The following is an 18691-nucleotide window of genomic DNA, read 5'->3' on the forward strand; positions in this document are numbered from 1 at the left end:
CCTCTCTACATCTATGCTTTCTAGGCCTTTCAATATTCAGTAGCGTTCAATGATGTTGAGCCATCAAATGCTCCTCATACATTAACCCTTTCATTCATGTGATCATTCCTGTAAACCTTCTCTGGACTCTATCCAATGGCAGCACATCTTTTCCTAGATATACGGTCCAAAACTGCTCACAATACTCCAAATACGGTCTTCAATTCAATCCCTGTTTTATAAAGGCCATCACACCATACACCTTTTTATGCACCCTATCAACTTGAGTGGCAACTTTGAGGGTCAATGGATATGGACCGTAAGATCCCTCTGTTCTTCCACACTGCTAAATATCCTGCTATTAACCCTGTATGCCGCTTTGAAGTTTGACCTAATCTAAAGGCTATCACTTTACACTTTTCCAGATTGAACTCCATCTGTCACTTCTCAGTCCAGGTCTGCATCCTATCAAAGTCCCTCTGTAAGCTATTACAATCCTTCTGCACTATCCACAACATCAGCAACCTTTGCGTCATCTGCATATTTACTAACCCACCCTTCTACTTCCTGTACCAAGTCATTTATAAAGATCATGAACAGCAGGGGTCCCGGAACAGATCCCTGTAGAACAGCACTGGTCACTGACCTCCAGGCAGAATTCACTCCATTTACTACCACACAGAATTAAGACTATCTTTAATCAGACATTGCTTCTCCAAATGCTCAGAAAAACTATCTGACAGTCCTCTCAATAGTTTGTCCATCACTGATGTAAAATTCACAGATCTAAATTCCCAGTATTATCTCTATTATCTTTCTTGAACAAAGGAATAACATTTTCTACCCTCCAATCATTTGGCCAGTGTGGATGCAAAGATCTTCACCAAAGGTGAAGCAATCTCTTCCCTTGCCTCCCGTAGTAACCTGGGGTATATTGTGTATGGGCTCAATGCTTATTTAACTGAATGTTTTTCAGAAGTTCCATGCATTCTCTTTCTTTATGTCATCGTGTTCCAGTACATCAGCTTGTTTTATACTGTTCTTGCATTCATTAAGGTCATCCCCATTGGCCCTAACTTCAGATTGGTCATCCTCCTGTTCTTCATATACATGTAGAATGCCTTGGGGTTTTCCTACTCGCCAAGATCTTCCAATGTTCATTTTTAGCTCTCCTACGTCCATGCTTAAGTTCCTTCCTGGCAACCTTGTAACTCTAGTGCACTATCAGATCCTTGGTTCTTAAACTTTAAGTATGCTTCTTTCTTCCTCCTGATGAAATGCTCCACATCTCTGGTCAACTATGGTTCCTTCACCTTTCCATCCCTTAGCCACCTCAATGGGACAAACCTGTCCATAACCCCATGAAAGTGCTCCCTAAACAACCTCCAATTTCTGCTTACAAACAAGAGAAAATCTGCAGATGCTGGAGATCTGAGCAACACACACAAAATGCTGGAGGAACTCAGCAGGCCAGGCAGCATCTAGGAAAAGAATACGGTCAATGTTTCGGGCCGAAACTGTCCAGCATTTTGTGTGCGTTGCTCCAATTCCTGCTGAACATTTTCCTGAGTAAAACTGCTTCCAATTTCTTCTCCTGAGTTCCTGCCCAATAGAATTATAATTTTCTCTCCTGTAACTAAATACTCTTCCATACCGTCTGCTCCTATCCTTCTCCGAGGCTGTGATAAAGGTGAGGGAATTGTGGTCACTGTCAATGTAGTGCTCACTCACTGAGAGGTCTGTCACCTGACCTTGTACACTGCTTGGCACGTTATTCAGTATGGCTTCTCTTCTATTCAGCCTGTCCTGTCGACTGCATCTAAACCTTTTGCACCAAGGAGCTGCCAATTAATAATAGGGATGTTTAAGCCACCCATAACAACAACTCTGTTATTTTTGCACTTTTCCAGAATCTGCCTTCCAATATGCTCCTATAGAATATTCAAAGTAGAGTGCTTCCTCCTGTTTCTGACTTTCTCTACTCTTATTCAGTAGACAATCCCTCCACAACATCTTCTCTTTTTGCAGCTGCGATACCATCCCTGACTAGCAATGCCGTGCCACACGTATTTTAACTCACTCCCCGTCCCTTTTGAAACATGCAGACTCGGGAACATCCAGCAGACATTCCTGCTTTTGTGACAGTCAACTCTCTGTAATGGCCACAAAGCTATAGTTCCACGTGCTGGTCCCTTGCTCCAAGTTCATCACCCTTGTTCCTGATACACCTTGTGTTAAAATCGACACATTTCAACCCATCCAACTGACTGTAATTATGCCCTATCCACCGCCTATCCTTCCTCACAGTCTCTCTTCACATCGCATCTACCTTTACATCAACTGCTCCATCCTCTGATCTATCATTGTGGTTCTCATCCCCCTGACAAACTAGTTTAAAGCCTCCCCAACAGCTCTAGCAAATCTACTCATAAGGATATTGGTAGTCCTTAAGATAAAGTGTAGCCCATCCCTTTGTGCAGGTCATATCTTCCCCAACAGAGATCTCAATGATGCAAAAATCTGAAACCCTGCCCCCTGTGTCAGTTCTTTAGCCACACAAATCCTATTCTTACCTTCATTGCCATGTGGCACAGGTAGCAATCAATTGTGGTTCTGCTTTTCAGCTCCCTACCTGGCTTCCTATATTCTCTCTTCAGGACATAAATTTTCCAAGTTATGTTGTTGGTACCATGACATCCGGCTGCTTACCCTGCCCTCTAAGAACTACGTAGATCCTCAGTTTAGTTGTCTCTGACCCTGGCACCAGGGAAGCAACATATGATCTAGGAGTCTCCTTAATGTTCACAGAAAATCCTGACTGCTCCTCTACATATTGAATCACCTATAACCACCACTATCCTCTTCTCCCCCTCTTCCCTTCTGAGTCACAGAGCCCAAGTCAGTGCCAGCGGCTTGGGCACTGCAGTTTTCCCCTGATAAGGTGTCCCTCCCAACAGTATCCAAAGCAGTATATTTGTCATTGAAGGTAAGGTCACAGGGGTACTCTACACCCTTTACCTATTCTATTTCCCTCTGAATGAAAAGTACTACCTACAAAACATTAGTAGTGAACAATACTATCTACAAAGCCTTTCAGGTCAGAATATGAAAGGCAATAGTTAAATACAAATTCTTTCAGAGCACATTGCTGCAAGTGTTAACTCAGCTTACTGAACTTGACCAACAGACTACAAGTTCCAACTTCTCAAAGTCATGCAATGAATAGCAATTCAGTGAGGTATCAGAAAGGTGATGGTTCATTTGGGGCTGTCTCTTGACATCTTCAGGAAAGCAATGAAGGATATTGACCAGAATATGCCAAGGAAGGAAAGTGAAAGGAAGAACAAAGAAGTGCTTTATTTCTAAGATGTTATTGGGGAAAAATTAACTAACAGCAGACCACACTTCAGGCTGGCCACATAGCAGTACAAAGCAGTGTGATGTTCCGACAAGGAAAAACCACTTCTCTCTGAATATATTCATGCCAAATATGAAATAATGGACAAACTAAAGACTTCAGGCTCAACAGTTTTCAAAGAGTTAATGAAGAGTCATCAAAGGTCATCTGAAACCTCCCTGTCATAAATGAAAGCCAGTTTTAGTTAGTGTCATTTGCTAAATTGATTGCGGCCCAGTATATTACTATGTTGCCCCATAGCATGTTTTTTCAAAAGCTGAGTGTTCCAATTCATCATCCATATTATGATGCACGACCTGATTCCTACAAGCTTCCTCTGTCATGGCTAAGTAATTTCCAAGCCTGGTCCAGAATGGCCTTTGGCTATAATTACTTGCACCTCCAAAACAATCAATTCCCTGACTGACAAAAGGTTCCTCATTACATTTTCCCAGAAACATGCAGTGTAAATCACAGAGAAATTAATTGTGTGATAGATCAGTGAAACTTTAAAAGATACTCCAAGCTTTTCTGTGTTGTCAGCTTGCTTCTGCACACTAAAAGAAACTCTGCCGTTGATTTAGCCATAAAGCAGTGCAGCACCACAGAAATAGGCCCCTTGGCCCAACTAGTCTGGGCTGACCTGTTTTTCTGCCTAGTCCTATCTCCCCACAACTGGACCATAGCTTTGTATACCTCTTCATCCATGTACTGTACTTATCCAAACTTCTCTTAAATGTTGCAGTTGAACCCACATCCACCACTTCTGCTGGCAGCTCATTCCACACTCGCACCACATCCTGTGAGTGAGAAAGTTCCCCCTCAGGTTCCCCTTAAGCATTCCACCTTAAACCTTTGACCTATAACCTATTGCCATATCCATTGCTATTTCTCTTGCTTAAAGTACAGTAATTTAATAAAAGCTGATGCACATTCCTTAGCTACGATGAACTGGATTGAATAGAATATTGTCTGTAGGACACAAAGCAAGTATTGTCATGATGGAGCAGACACTGGGAACCTTTGGCATGAACAATGATGATTGCAATTGTAGGAGATGCTCATCTTAGTACCTCAAATATTTTCTTTCAGCAGGTATGGAGAGAAGGAGTATGGAAAAGGAGAACATGTCTATTTTCAAATGTGGACGCACTGATATTGTCAGGAGTCAGCGTCTGGACCCATTATTTTACACGCTAAAGCAAAATAAGTCACACAAGTGCATTGCAGTCTTCTGAGTGGGAGTAAAAGGCAAGCTTTGTACTTGTAACAAGTAGGTTGGAAAGCTCGCCTACTATAGTAGAAACTGCTCTGAGTAGCTTGTTTTGATTATACGGTTGTCTCAATATTGTTACAAAGAATGTCATCACCTTCTTCTCACCCCTTCATTTATTGCCTGATTTTAGAATGAGTCACTTAGTTGCTGGAGTCTGATGTGCAGCTAGAAGATTGTGAAACAAAGGGTGTTTTTGCCACCATCAGACTGGGCAAGCATATTTTTGTGAACTATATCATATAGTCTAGTCCTTCTCTCCCAAAGCTGGGTTAGGAAGCTTGAGCCTGTGGCTAGGGACATGGTGAGGATGGTATGCAAAGGAAACAGCACTTTTTCTAGATGATTGGAAGAACGTGAATCAACACTCTTCTTGGGGATTGTTATTTATAAAGATTCAACAGCAGGTTGAAGACTGAGGTGGGTGCGGTATCAGGAATGGAGGTGGGTAACTAACTGCAATTATTCCTTACTTGGAAGTCCAGGCCTGTGAATTTAGAACACATTGATCCAAGTCTGCTCAATGACAACAGAGTCCCGGTTTCTTTGCATTGATCTAGAAGCATGGCACAGGGCATTAATATCCTCAACACCCTGACATGGAATTTGGATGGGAGTAACTGGGTAAATATTCTGAGTGGTGTGATTTGACTTGGAAACGGTTGCAAATGAAATTTACTCTCAGCCAAATCAATTTTCAATGTCATAGTGCAGAAAGAGACTGAAAATAATAATGGTATGAGTCATCATCATTATTATATTCCGTGTTGTATGACGTGGTAGATCATGGTCTGTCTACATAACCATGATTATTCTTGGCAAATTTTTCTACGGAAGTGGTTTGCCATTGCCTTCTGCTGGGCAGTGTCTTTACAAGCCGGGTGACCCCAGCCATTATCAGTACTCTTCAGATATTGTCTGCCTGATGTCTGTGGTCGCAAATCCACGAGTTGCGATATGCACCATCTGCTCGTACAACCATCCATTACCATGGCTTCACATGACCCTGACTGGGGGGCTAAGCAGGTGCTACACCTTGCCCAAGGGTGACCTGCAGGCTAATGGAGGGAAGGAGTGCTTTATACCTCCTTTGGTGGAGGCATACCTTCACTCTGCCACCCAAAATAGTATGAGTAACACTGGTTAATTGTTACTCTTAGTGAAAGAACATAATTCATATGCTAGAAATCCAAAACAAAAATGACCAGAAACACTCAGTAGATCTGGCAGCATTTGTGGACCGAGAGACAGTTAAGAGTTTAAGGTGAATAACACTTTATTAGTTGACTCTGTTTCCTATCCCACACATGTTGCCTGGCCATTCTGTGCATTTTCTATTATTTTTCACTTTAAGGCTGTCACCTCTTAAGAATTGTCTTATAAGCAACTGCTCTCTGTGTTGCTCTGTAGAAAGTTCCAGAGACTGTCTCCAAAGAGCATTTTGTTTAAACTCCTAACATGTAAAAAGTGTGCACATTCTTCAATAGACTTCATTAAATGTTAAGAACCTACTGAGTAAACATGCTCTGCACAATGGGATCAAAATTACTTGCAATGTTGTCTTAAACAAGCACATCATTGCTGATGTGCAAATTACCAGACAGTTCAGAGCTTAAGAAATACGATACAGGTTGCCAATTTACAAAGCATGTCGGTCAATTTATCACAGTCCTTCATTTTCCTGACATGAACTACAGTTTTCCATCAACAACACACTTTAGAACTAAAGGATACTGGAGAAAGTCGCACTAATGAGGGATACCTCAAGCAATATCCAGTCCTAGTACGCACACCTACACAGTGAGTACTCCTCTCAGATCCTTCCTGCCTCCCATCTGCTCCTCACTTACTGGTATATTACTCCAGCACTTCCCAAAGTTCAGTTACTTCAAAATTCACGGTTTGCTGAAACTCATTCTCAAGAGTTGAAAACTGTGGATCTCTTTAATCCTCTCAGTTTTGATTTTCTCCCTTTCCTTCGAAGGTCTACAACCATGCATAAAATAAACTTGGAGCCTGGTAACTGCAGCTTACAATTTGCTACACCATCTCTCCCAATGTCAATTGTAATCATGCCCAATAATGTGTCTGTCTTCTCCCAAGTTCCTCAATAAAAGAGAAAAAATTGATGTTTTACCATATATTGATATGCATGCTTTGTCCCTTATTTACTGACGGTGCATCTAGTTTGTCATTGTTATGGCTTTACAGATGCTATTTCTGTCATATAGCTGTTGATTGGTATTTTAACATGAGGGATGGCAATGAGAAATTAAGGTAAATGCCATTTTGTAGTTATTGAGTAAAAGCTTAGTAAGAACTTGGAGTAGCAAAATTGCAGAGGCAATGGCCGATGAGTAGTTTAACTACAAATAGCCTTGAGCTCATTTAATGGCAACGTTTCTGTTAAGGTCATCTCGTGAGAATATAGGTACATTCCTTTCAATAAATGACATAATGAAGCACCCAAATAAAAGCATGATGGTATATTAGGCCAGGCATTCACAAACTAGCAACAAGAAGTGATGGAAGGAATTAAAGCAGAAAATGCTGGGAAAAAATGCAACTTTTCCTCTTTAGATCAGGTTGTTCAAACCTCTGACAGTACAGTACAAAAGTGCAGCTGATGGGTAAACATGTATTCTGCATAATGGGCCAGCCGTACCACAATTACATTAAAATAGTTTAATCAGTTTCTCTTTGACGCATCTCAGTTTTAATTAAAATAATAAGAATATTTCCCATCCCTCTCTCACATTCCGTATGTCACCCTGAATTTGCTCACATGATCATTTCAACAGCTGTCTAAAAGCATGCTGTCCAAAAGTTAAACTCTGGCAGTAACACGCTCCTTCTATTCATTTCCTATGTCATGGGATATTCTGACTCAGTGCTGAGTGTAGTAGGGTTCAGAGAGAATTCTGCAAAGATTTGACAATGAATTAAATTTGCAGCAAATAAGGCTTACATCTAACCAGCCTCGTAGTTCAATATTTAAGAGAGTCTGATGCCAAATGGACACTCTACCTGGTTAATACAATTGCACGCCAACTTTTATCTGAGTTGTAAAGAGACACTGACTACATCTATTTACTGCATCAACTGATGCAAATTCCAACGACCCCAGTTGTTTACAATATATATTAATGACTTGGATGAGGGAATTAAATGCAGCATCTCCAAGTTTGCGGATGACACGAAGCTGGGTGGCAGTGTTAGCTGTGAGGAGGATGCTAAGAGGATGCAGGGTGACTTGGATAGGTTGGGTGAGTGGGCAAATTCATGGCAGATGCAATTTAATGTGGATAAATGTGAAGTTATCCACTTTGGTGGCAAAAATAGGAAAACAGATTATTATCTGAATGGTGGCCGATTAGGAAAAGGGGAGGTGCAACGAGACCTGGGTGTCATTATACACCAGTCATTGAAAGTGGGCATGCAGGTACAGCAGGCGGTGAAAAAGGCGAATGGTATGCTGGCATTTATAGCGAGAGGATTCGAGTACAGGAGCAGGGAGGTACTACTGCAGTTGTACAAGGCCTTGGTGAGACCACAGCTGGAGTATTGTGTGCAGTTTTGGTCCCCTAATCTGAGGAAAGACATCCTTGCCATAGAGGGAGTACAAAGAAGGTTCACCAGATTGATTCCTGGGATGGCAGGACTTTCATATGAAGAAAGACTGGATGAACTGGGCTTGTACTCGTTGGAATTTAGAAGATTGAGGGGGGATCTGATTGAAACGTATAAAATCCTAAAGGGATTGGACAGGCTAGATGCAGGAAGATTGTTCCCGATGTTGGGGAAGTCCAGAACGAGGGGCCACAGTTTGAGGATAGAGGGGAAGCCTTTTAGGACCGAGATTAGGAAAAACTTCTTCACACAGAGAGTGGTGAATCTGTGGAATTCTCTGCCACAGGAAACAGTTGAGGCCAGTTCATTGGCTGTGTTTAAGAGGGAGTTAGATATGGCTCTTGTGGCTATGGGGGTCAGGGGGTATGGAGGGAAGGCTGGGGTGGGGTTCTGAGTTGGATGATCAGCCATGATCATAATAAATGGCGGTGCAGGCTCGAAGGGCCGAATGGCCTACTCCTGCACCTATTTTCTATGTTTCTATGTTTCTATAACACCAGGGCACCCCCTCCGATGGTCCAGAGAATAAGTAGCTTGGCACAATATAAAACTGAGGCACAAACACACACACATGCATGGACACAAGGGTACGCATGCATGCACATATGCACACACTCAAAATACAGGACGAATGTGCACACATACATGCATACACATTCAAAAACTCACATGGCTACATGCATCAGGATACACACGGATGCACAAGCACATATATACATATATATATACATGCATGTACATGTGTGAACCTGTATTTATTATATATATTATGTGTACATGTTCACACATGTACATACCTGCATATGGATGCATGCACATGATATGTCAATGATACGGCGTGCTCATGTTCACAGACACCCACAGATCTACAGTTGCAGTAAGTCAAACAGTAAATGCAGCACCAAAGAGAAGAAAACAATCTAGGCATGCAGTACCTTAGGCAATGGTCTTAGGCACATATATATAGCTAGGGTGCATAAGACTCTTGCACAGTACAGTATTTGTCAACATAGAGTGGAGAGTACATCTACAAATCTGGCGAGAGCAAAGGATATTGGGAATGGCGAGGCTGGAGCGCCAAGGGAGGGGTGTGGGACAGGTGGCAGGGAAGGAGTGCCAGTGGCTGGGGTGAGGCGGGTGCAGACACACCCAGTTCTGAGACACCAAGCACTGGACATACAAGAACTGCTCTTGAGAGATAGCTGGTTCCCTGATTCACCTGCCCAGCCTGAGCAGATAGCAGTACTTCAGGGCAGGCAGAGGGGAACAAATAAATACTTAAAAATCCAGAGATTTACATCAAATGCACAAGTTCCCTGAATCAGCTATCAGTTCAATTTCAAATGTTAATGTAATCGCTGTGAAATGCAGGGGCTAGTCTAGATAAAAATCTCCTGTAGCATTCCCAAAATAGCACCTAAGAAAGACTCAACCTCAGGCCTGAATTCATGGCATTTTTCAGCAATTCTCTTCTCTATTGAACTGAATAACCAACACTGATAAATATTCATCTTTAGTCTACACAACCAATATTGGACAACAGAGCAAAGTGGGAATTCAGAAGACTAGGGAAATTTATTTAGGGATGAGGGGGAGGTTGAGATCGGTTCATTGGTCAGTTCCATTGGGTAGAGGACACAGTAAATAAAAAGGGACGTGGTGCAATCAAGATATGACTGTGCCAAAAGCAATGTCAAATATGAAAGCTTTTGGCCTACAGGAGAACTAATAAGAGCAAGAGAGAGATTGGGAATAATGGGAGCAGATAAAAGAGACAGGAATCAAAGGAAAAGTGGAACTGGCAGCCAGTTCCTGGGGCTTGCATATGGTCCAGGAGGATGCTTAGTAACATGAGCAGATTACCAAAGCAAATGCAATAATCATTAACGTTATACTAATACAGAACCCACGTTCAATAAACTAAATAAAATACCAAGTCGCAATTACATGGAACAAATGCAATATATAATTGGTGAATCTGGAGATATATTCAGGCACATCAAGGAGTCACAATCTTCACAAAACTTGTCCAATATGTGTCAAATAAACCAACTTATGACTGAAAAAGTATTTTCTTTGCATGCAGGAAAATATGACCACTGTACAACAATGATGAACTACGTTGTTTCGGGAAGGATTTGAATCTGGATCACAGTAAGTTATTATAATCCATCAAACCATTTGCTGCAACCCCTCAGCAGAAAGTGAATCGGAATCAGAATCGGGTTTAATGCCGTGGACTTTGTTTCGCAGCAGCAGTACGTTGCAATACATAATAATAAACAACTATATATCACAATTCCTGAATGATTTAGTGTGTGTCCTTAGGCTCCTGTACCACCACCTCCTTGATGGTAGCAATAAGAAGAGGACATGTCTGGGTGACGGAGCATTAATGATGAATGGCACCTTTCTGAGACATTGCTTTTTGAAGGTGTCCTTGATGCTGGGAAGCCTGGTGCCTGTGATGGAGCTGGTTGAGTTTAAAACTTTCTGCAGCTTTTTCCAATCCTGTGCAGTGGCCCCCTGCATATCAGATGGTGATCCAACCAGTCACGGTGATCTCCATGGCACATCTGTAGAAACGTGCAAGAGTCTTTGGTGACACACCAAGTCCCCTCAAACTCCTAATGAAATATAGCCAATGTTGTGCCTTCTTTGTAATTGCATCAATATGTTGGGCCCAGGATAGATCTTCAGAGACGCTGACACCCAGGAACTTGAAACTGCTCACCCTTCCCACTTCTAATCTCTTAATGAGGACTGGTGTGTGTTCCCTTGATGTGTCCTTCCTGGAGTCCACAATCAATTCCTTTGTCTTACTAACCTTGAGTGCAAAGTTCTTGTTGCAATACCACTCAACCAGCAGTTCTATCTCGCTCCTGTGTACCTCCTCATCACCATCTGAAATTCTACCAACAATAGTTGTGTTGTCAGCAAATTTATTGATGGTGTTTGAGCTGTGCCTTGCCACACAGTCATGGGTGTAGAGAGAGTAGAGCAGTGGGCTAAGCACACATCCCTGAGGTGTGTTACTGCTGACTGTCAGTGAGGAGGAGTCATTATTTCTGATATGCTCAGACTATGGTCTATTGGTGAGGAAGTACATAGACCCAGGTTTTTGAGCTTGTTGTTTAGAACCGAGGGTATGATTGTGTTGAACGCTGAGCTGTGATCAACAAACAGGAGCATGACATAAGTATTACTGTTGTCCAGGTGACCCAAGGTCAAGTGGAAAGCCGGTGAGATTTCATCCACTGTAGACTTATTGTGACAATAGGCAACTCTCAAAGCAGGAATCTCTCAAAGCACTTCATCATAGTAGATGTGAGTGTTACTGGGTGATAGTTATTGAGGCAGCTTATCCTGCTCTTCTTGGGCGCTGGTATGATTGGTGTCCTTCTGAAGCAGGTGGGAACTCTTACTGAGGCAGTGAGAGATTGAAGACATCCTTGAACCCTTCTGAGGGCTCACCTTCTTAAGAGACATCTCAATTGTGGCTAGACTAAAATTGCTTCCTTTCGGAAAGACAGAAAATCAAACTTACTGAGAAAAAAATGGACAACATCTCAGAATAAAGGATTTAAACCACATTTAAAGGTCACAAACACAAGCAAATCTGCAGATGCTTGAAATCCAAAGAAACACACACAAAATGCTGGAGGAACTCAGCAGGTCAAGCAGCATCTATTGAAAAGAGTTAACAGTCCACTTTTCAGGCTGAGAACCTTCTTCTAATTATCATAGATCCTGAAGAAGGGTCTCTGCCCAAAACATCAACTGCTTTTTTTACATTTAAAGGTCAAAAAGTGTAGTGTCAATTTCCTCACAAACTACATTGGATATCCCATTCAGAAATTTGCAAATAAGGTCCGTGGTAACATTTTGGAGACTTACCTTCAATTGGTGCCAAGATAACTCTGGAATGGTCATATGCAATCACGTTGGCATAACGGTTTTTGGGTTTGTTCACCTCCATGTTTGAATGTTCCCACGTGAACTGCTGGCCTGGGTCAATTGACTAAAGCATTGAAAGTAAAGAGGAGAAAGGGAAGTGAAGATGAGAAAAATGGGAAAAATATCTTACTGTTCCTTTAATCTGCTATTCAACCATCTTGCCACGATATTATTTTCAATATTCACAATCATTTTCTTCATTATCATTTATGATCTATAATCATTTATTAAAATATGTTAGTGCTTCAAAGAATCTGTGTTTTTCATTTTGCACCTTTTCTGTTCTAATTCTCACTGAATTCAAAGGGGTAAAAGGGTTGCTGATTTGCTCCCAGCCATTTTGTACCAGTTTCCAGCAATAGTCTGACTCAGGAGAACTAGAGTCAAAATAAAGAATATTCTGAAGCAAAGGTTTTCATTTATGACCTAAGAGATTATTGCTTCCATTTCCAAGCAGTACAGTAGTATTGAAGCTTTGCCACTAAGCTGTTGTGCAAGGGTGTTCTTAAATGCTGAGGTAAACCAGTCAGTTAACTGCATGAAAGTATCTGTGTTCAATGTATCTTGAAAGAACCAGAATGTATTCACTGGAACTTGGTATCATTTTACAATAATCTGCAAAAAGTATTTGAGAAAGGGGAAACCTTCCATTAAGATACTCAACGTACTGATCCCAGTCTTTCACATTCGATTGACTTCAAGCATGTGTTTGGACTATAAATGGGAATTATATTGTTCTTCAAAGGACAACTTAAATACGACTGTTAAGATCTACAAACTAAGCATGGAAGAAGCCAGCTAGAAAGGTTTGATCCTATTAGCCTTTTAATAAAAGATTCCTGAGCCCAAAAAGAGAATAGAATCATAATACACAAAAGGAGGCTATTCAACCCATTGTATGGATGGCAACACTTTGACAGTTAGGCTCTACACTCAGGTTTTCACCTAAATTAATTTTTCTGGTGTGCATGTCCATTTATCTCCCAGAATTTCTGTTTTTTTTGTAATTTAATGGTGATTTCAACATGCTTTCAAACAGCATTTCAGCCATAACCAATGACTTTATGAAACAATTTGCCTTAATTTTTCTCCATTTTTCTGCTGATTACTTAAAATCTATGAGTCTTATTCCCTGACATACTCAGAGAAAGTTTCCACTCACTTGCTGTCTGTAAACACATCATGATATTGTTGGCCAGAAAGAATGACTATCTACAAATCAGTGAATTCAGATGAATCAAGGACAGTGGAAGCAGACAGACTAACTGTCTTTGTTCTTGCTGCATGCTTGGGGATGGAGGTTGCCATTTTGTTGAGACACTCTATTCTCCATTTTGTGAGCTTGACATGCTGGGCTTGATCAATGTTTTAAAGAAGACGCAGGTATTCTGTTTGACTGGAGATCATTTCCAAATAAGAAGTTATTTGTGAGATGTTCTTTGGTCTATAACATGCAGGTTTGTGAATATTGGGGTTGATGCTTGCCTGAAGTGATTCGAGTTTGTTGCTGATTTGAGAACAAACAGCCATAAATTATCAACAGTCACTTGATGGGAAGAGGGCAATAAATGGATGCCGGCTTAGAGCAGAGCCAATAACAAGATGTTAAAGATCAGACACATGGCCTGTGGCCAATGACACTGGAATGCGATATTTGAATTGATAAGGAATGAATATAAAATTGGATGCTTGGTGTATGCTAGCAGCAGTAACTTCGAAGAATAACCATTGCAGATACAAGTGTGAACAACCCTGTGTGAAACACATAGTGAGTGTATCGGGACTACGAGGAACGCCTGGCCAGAGTAAACTCCTTTGGCCGGGTAATACCTTTGCTACTCTTTAACTATTCAGGAGAGGCAGGGATACTTAGCGGGTGTGCACATGTGACAAGAATACACATAGATTAAGATGTTAGCTGTCCTGTGCTGGCACCAGTGGGACCAGCAGTTGGTCTGCCACCTGTCTTCAGGAGAGAGAGAGATAAGGAAAACAATGGAGCAGCATTTGGAGATGTTAATGAAGGGACGGGAGAGAGTAACGGAAGGAGAGCTGTCAAGATCGGCTCCCCCTTTGAACCCTGAACTGTTTGAAGTGATGGACAGGCGATACCCCAGCAGGGGGATAAAAAGGGACAGGTTCGCTAAGGCAGGACACACACGACACCCCGAGGTAATGAGACCCTGGAAGCGGTGCGTCTCTCACAAGTCGGTGGGAAGTTTTGGACGGCTGGTCACGGGATCAAGCCATAGACGCTCAGGGTGGAAAGGCACGATTGGCGGGAACCTGGTGTGTGTCCACCCTTGCCTGGGTGCCAGGTTCACCGCAGAGAAATGATCATATCGGGAAATGGAGGGGTCACGGTCGGTGACCTCACATGACATCACAAAGGACTCGTCTGAAAGCTGACTGCGAAGGTCTGTGTGTGGAAGCCATTTTGAATATTCATTCGTTTTGCTCTCTCTCTCCTTTCCCCCACTGTCCATCTCCATGGCAGCGATTACTGCGAACTGAACTGAACTAAATTGAACTGAACTTTGCGTTACTTTGAAACTGGTCATTTACCCCTAGACAACGATAGAGCTTGATTGATCCTGTTATCTTAATTCTGTGTACATGTATGTTTATCATTGCTGAACTGTTACATTTATTATCCTTTTGATTAGAGTACTGTGTTGCTTGTTTCTTTAATAAAACTTCCTTAGTTCTAGTAATCCAGACTCCAACTGAGTGATCCATTTCTGCTGGTTTGGCAACCCAGTTACGGGGCACATAACATAAGTGGGGTTCTTGTCCGCGATTTTGAACGCTAAATTTGGGACGGAGTAAATTGATTGGGTCAAAATTCCTGAAAGAAAGAAAAGACAAACAGCAGAAATGGAGGCTGAGGAATTTATAAAGGTGCCGACCTTGGAGGCATTAGAGGATGCCAGGAAATCGGAATTGGTAGCTGTGGCCAAACGGTTGAATCTTGCTAAGGGGAAGTCGACAATGAGGACAGAGGAGATACACAGAGCTATCGTAGAGCACTATGTATCTAAAGGTGTGATTCTCCAAGGCGAGCTGGAGGTGGTGTCTATTGAAAAACCTGCTGGAGACGCAGTACAGGTGCAGCTTGAAAAACTGAGACTCGAGCACGAGTTCCGGGTATGGCAGTTGGAGCGAGAAGAGAAAGAGAGGCAATGGGAGTGAGAAGAGAGAGAGAGGCAGAGGGAAAGGGAATTCGAGCTGGAGAAGTTAAAGATAAGGGCAGAGCAGGGGCCTCTGCCGAACCAAGGTGGAGGGTTCCGGGCGACCCAGGAGGTTAGGCTGGTTCCCCCATTTGACGATACCGACGTGGATCGGTACTTTCTCCATTTCGAAAAAGTTGCTACAGGACTGGCCGAGGGATAAGTGGGCTGTTTTGCTTCAGAGTGTACTGAAAGGGAAAGCCCAACAAGCTTACTCAGCTTTGTCCGCGGAAGATGCCCAGAGGTATGAGGTGGTGAAAGAGGCCATCCTCAGGATTTATGAGTTGGTCCCGGAGGCATACCGGCAGAGGTTCCGGAATGCGAGGAAGCAGTGGGACCGCACGTATTTAAAGTTTGCCCGTGAGATGCAGACATATTGTGAGTGTTGGTGTGCCTTGAAGGGGGTAGAGGGGGATTATGACAGACTGCTACAGCTGATCCTGATTGAGCAGTTTAAAGGTTGTGTCCCTGAGGGTATGAGACCCTACTAGATGAGAAAGAGGCAGCCTCGTTAGCCGCAACTGCTAAGTTAGCGGATGAGTATGCGTTGACGCATAAAATGAAGTTTGCCCCGAGTAAAGGCTACCAGAAGGGTAGTCAGGACGGCGGGGAGAGTCCGCCAGAAAAGTCAGAAAGTAAGCCGGGGACTAACGAGAAGGATAAGGTAGACCAGGAGCAGTCTGGTAGGAAGTCTCCTGGGGTCGTCTGTTATAATTGTGGGAAAGTCGGACACTTTGCGTCCAGGTGCTTTGCCCCAAAGAAGGAGACGGGAAAAGGAAAAACGGCGATTCTGACTGGCTGTATCGAGCTGGTAAACGAACCGCTAGGAGAGGACAGGTCTGCCAAAGTTCAGGAAGGGCACGAGAAGTTTATCTCGGCCGGATTGTTGTCAGTGAGGAGGGGGTTAAAACCAGTTCCAGTGCGGATCTGGAGAGACACGGGAGCGTGTCAGTCACTGATACTGAAGAGTGTATTAGAGTTTAGCTCAGAGACCCAGACTGGGGAGGTCAAGGTCAAAGGTATTGGGGAAGGGACAGAGGCAGTCCCTTTGCACCAGATACACTTACAAAGCAACCTGGTCTCTGGACTAGTCACGATCGGGGTGAGGTCCGAATTACCGATGAAAGGCGTGGAAGTCTTGCTCGGTAATGACCTCGTCGGGGGAATCGTGTTCCCAGTCGTGAGATTGACAGGTCAGCCTGCCAGCATTGAGGACCCGCCCATGGACTCACAGGTTCATCACGGGACCGCGGTAGTAAATTTAGCTGAGATGTTTCTGCCAGTCTTGTACAAGAAGGGGGTAGAAAATGAAAAGAAGGAGAGTAGGGAAACAAGAGGTAGTGAGGGAGCTGAGACAGACTTAGCATTAGCCAGGAAAGAATTTGTGCAGGCGCAGGAGCGAGACGAGGGGCTGAGGGTTTTGGTGGAGACAGCTCTCTCTGACACAGACTTAACAAGGGAACCAGTAGGCTATTGTGTGGAGGAGGAAGTGCTAAGGAAGAAAGGGAAACCAAGTACAGTACCCGCAGATGAGGAATGGGGGGTGGTGCAAAAGAGTTATGGGGATGAGATTTTTAACCTGGCCCACAAGGTACCCCTTGGTGGACACGTTGAGGTGGTGGAGGAAACAGCTGGTGGAATCATGAAAGAGGTTTACCGGCTGCCCAGGAGGAAGGATGTTATTGATTATGGCCGACGCGAACTGAGGCGGTCACAGGCTTTTGATATGCTAACAAACCTAGTCGGTGTTAGCGCGGAAATCAATGAAGCTAGGGTCCCCCGGTAAGAGAAAAAAACCATTTTGAAAAGATGAGTATGGTATCGACCAGATGGGAGAAGGCTATTGTTTTGGCCAGCTCTGCTGATAAGGTCTCTCCCTTAATCCCCGAACAAAGCGACTCTTTAGGAGAAGTAATTAAACAACTCGCACACGTGTGTTTGATTGTCCCAAGGCGGTGCAAAGAACTGGGACGTTGGGTGGTGTTTGTTACACTAGGCCAGCCTAGCGAGCCGCACCCCTATAGAATGAGTAATTCAGTGACTAAAGGGCTGACGAACACAGAGGTGTGTATTGGCGATGTAATACGGCTGTCTGAAGCCAGCTTGATATTGAACCTTGAAAAAAATAAGTTCGGCCACACGAAGGTCACTTACCTGGGAAATGTGGTGACACAGGGGCAGCTGGCAGCGATGCAAGCTAAAGTGCGGGCTATCTCTGACATCCCAACCCCGACAGACAAGAGGGCCCTCAGACGGCTCTTGGAGATGGTGGGGTACTGTAGGAAGTTTTGCAATAACTCTGCAGTTACTACCCCTCCCCCTCCTACTAAGCCCTTGCGAGAGAAAACTAAGTCGGAATGGGACGACCCTTGTTTATTGTGGTCCGGGACGAAAGCCAATGAGAGGTTACATTGATCGCAATTCATCAGTGTTTTTGGCTACTATGAAGTTTGCTAAGTTGGAACCTGGTCTAAGGGATTATTAATAACACATATTAAAGGAACAGAAAATGTGATGGCTGACTGTCTGTCAGGTGTTGACAACTTCAAATGCGCTGTATTAGCCAAATAGCTGATAAAGATGTGTATTTCTGTGTATCAAATAATGTATTCATGTTTGTAATTTTTACCCCGGTAAAAATCCTTAAAGGGGGAAAGTGTGATGGAATACACATAGATTAAGATGTTAGCTGTCCTGTGCTGGCACCAGTGGGATGAGCAGTTGGTCTGCCACCTGTCTTCAGGCGAGAGAGAGATAGGAAAACAATGGAGCAGCATTTGGAGATGTTAATGAAGAGTAACGGAAGAGAGTAACGGAAGGAGAGCTGTCAAGATCGGCTCCCCCTTTGAACCCTGAACTGTTTGAAGTGATGGACAGGCGATACCCCAGCAGGGGGATAAAAAGGGACAGGTTCGCTAAGGCAGGACACACACGACACCCCGAGGTAACGAGACCCTGGAAGCGGTGCGTCTCTCACAAGTCGGTGGGAAGTTTTGGACGGCTGGTCGCGGGATCAAGCCATAGACGCTCAGGGTGGAAAGGTACGATTGGCGGGAACCTGGTGTGTGTCCACCCTTGCCTGGGTGCCGGGTTCACTGCAGAGAAACGATCGTATCGGGAAACGGAGGGGTCACGGTCGGTGACCTCAGATGTCATCACAAAGGACTCGCCCGAAAGCTGACTGCGAAGGTCTGTGTGGAAGCCGTTTTGAATATTCATTCGTTT

The 18691-nt window shown here is 43.4% G+C and overlaps 1 protein-coding gene across 12 annotated transcripts in view; it reads right to left on the reverse strand.

Moving 5' to 3' along the window:
- The window catches only part of LOC134337298 (receptor-type tyrosine-protein phosphatase S-like), a 513177-nt gene that overhangs the window by 50739 nt on the left and 443747 nt on the right, over positions 1-18691 (reverse strand). For all 12 annotated transcript variants that reach the window (XM_063032185.1, XM_063032183.1, XM_063032184.1 and 9 more), the window contains one exon: positions 12177-12300. In XM_063032185.1, coding sequence (XP_062888255.1) covers positions 12177-12300 — 124 coding nt within the window. The remainder of the gene's footprint in view (positions 1-12176; positions 12301-18691) is intronic.

Source organism: Mobula hypostoma, chromosome 24 (assembly GCF_963921235.1).
Source record: "Mobula hypostoma chromosome 24, sMobHyp1.1, whole genome shotgun sequence".
NCBI classification, from domain to species: Eukaryota; Metazoa; Chordata; class Chondrichthyes; order Myliobatiformes; family Myliobatidae; genus Mobula; species Mobula hypostoma.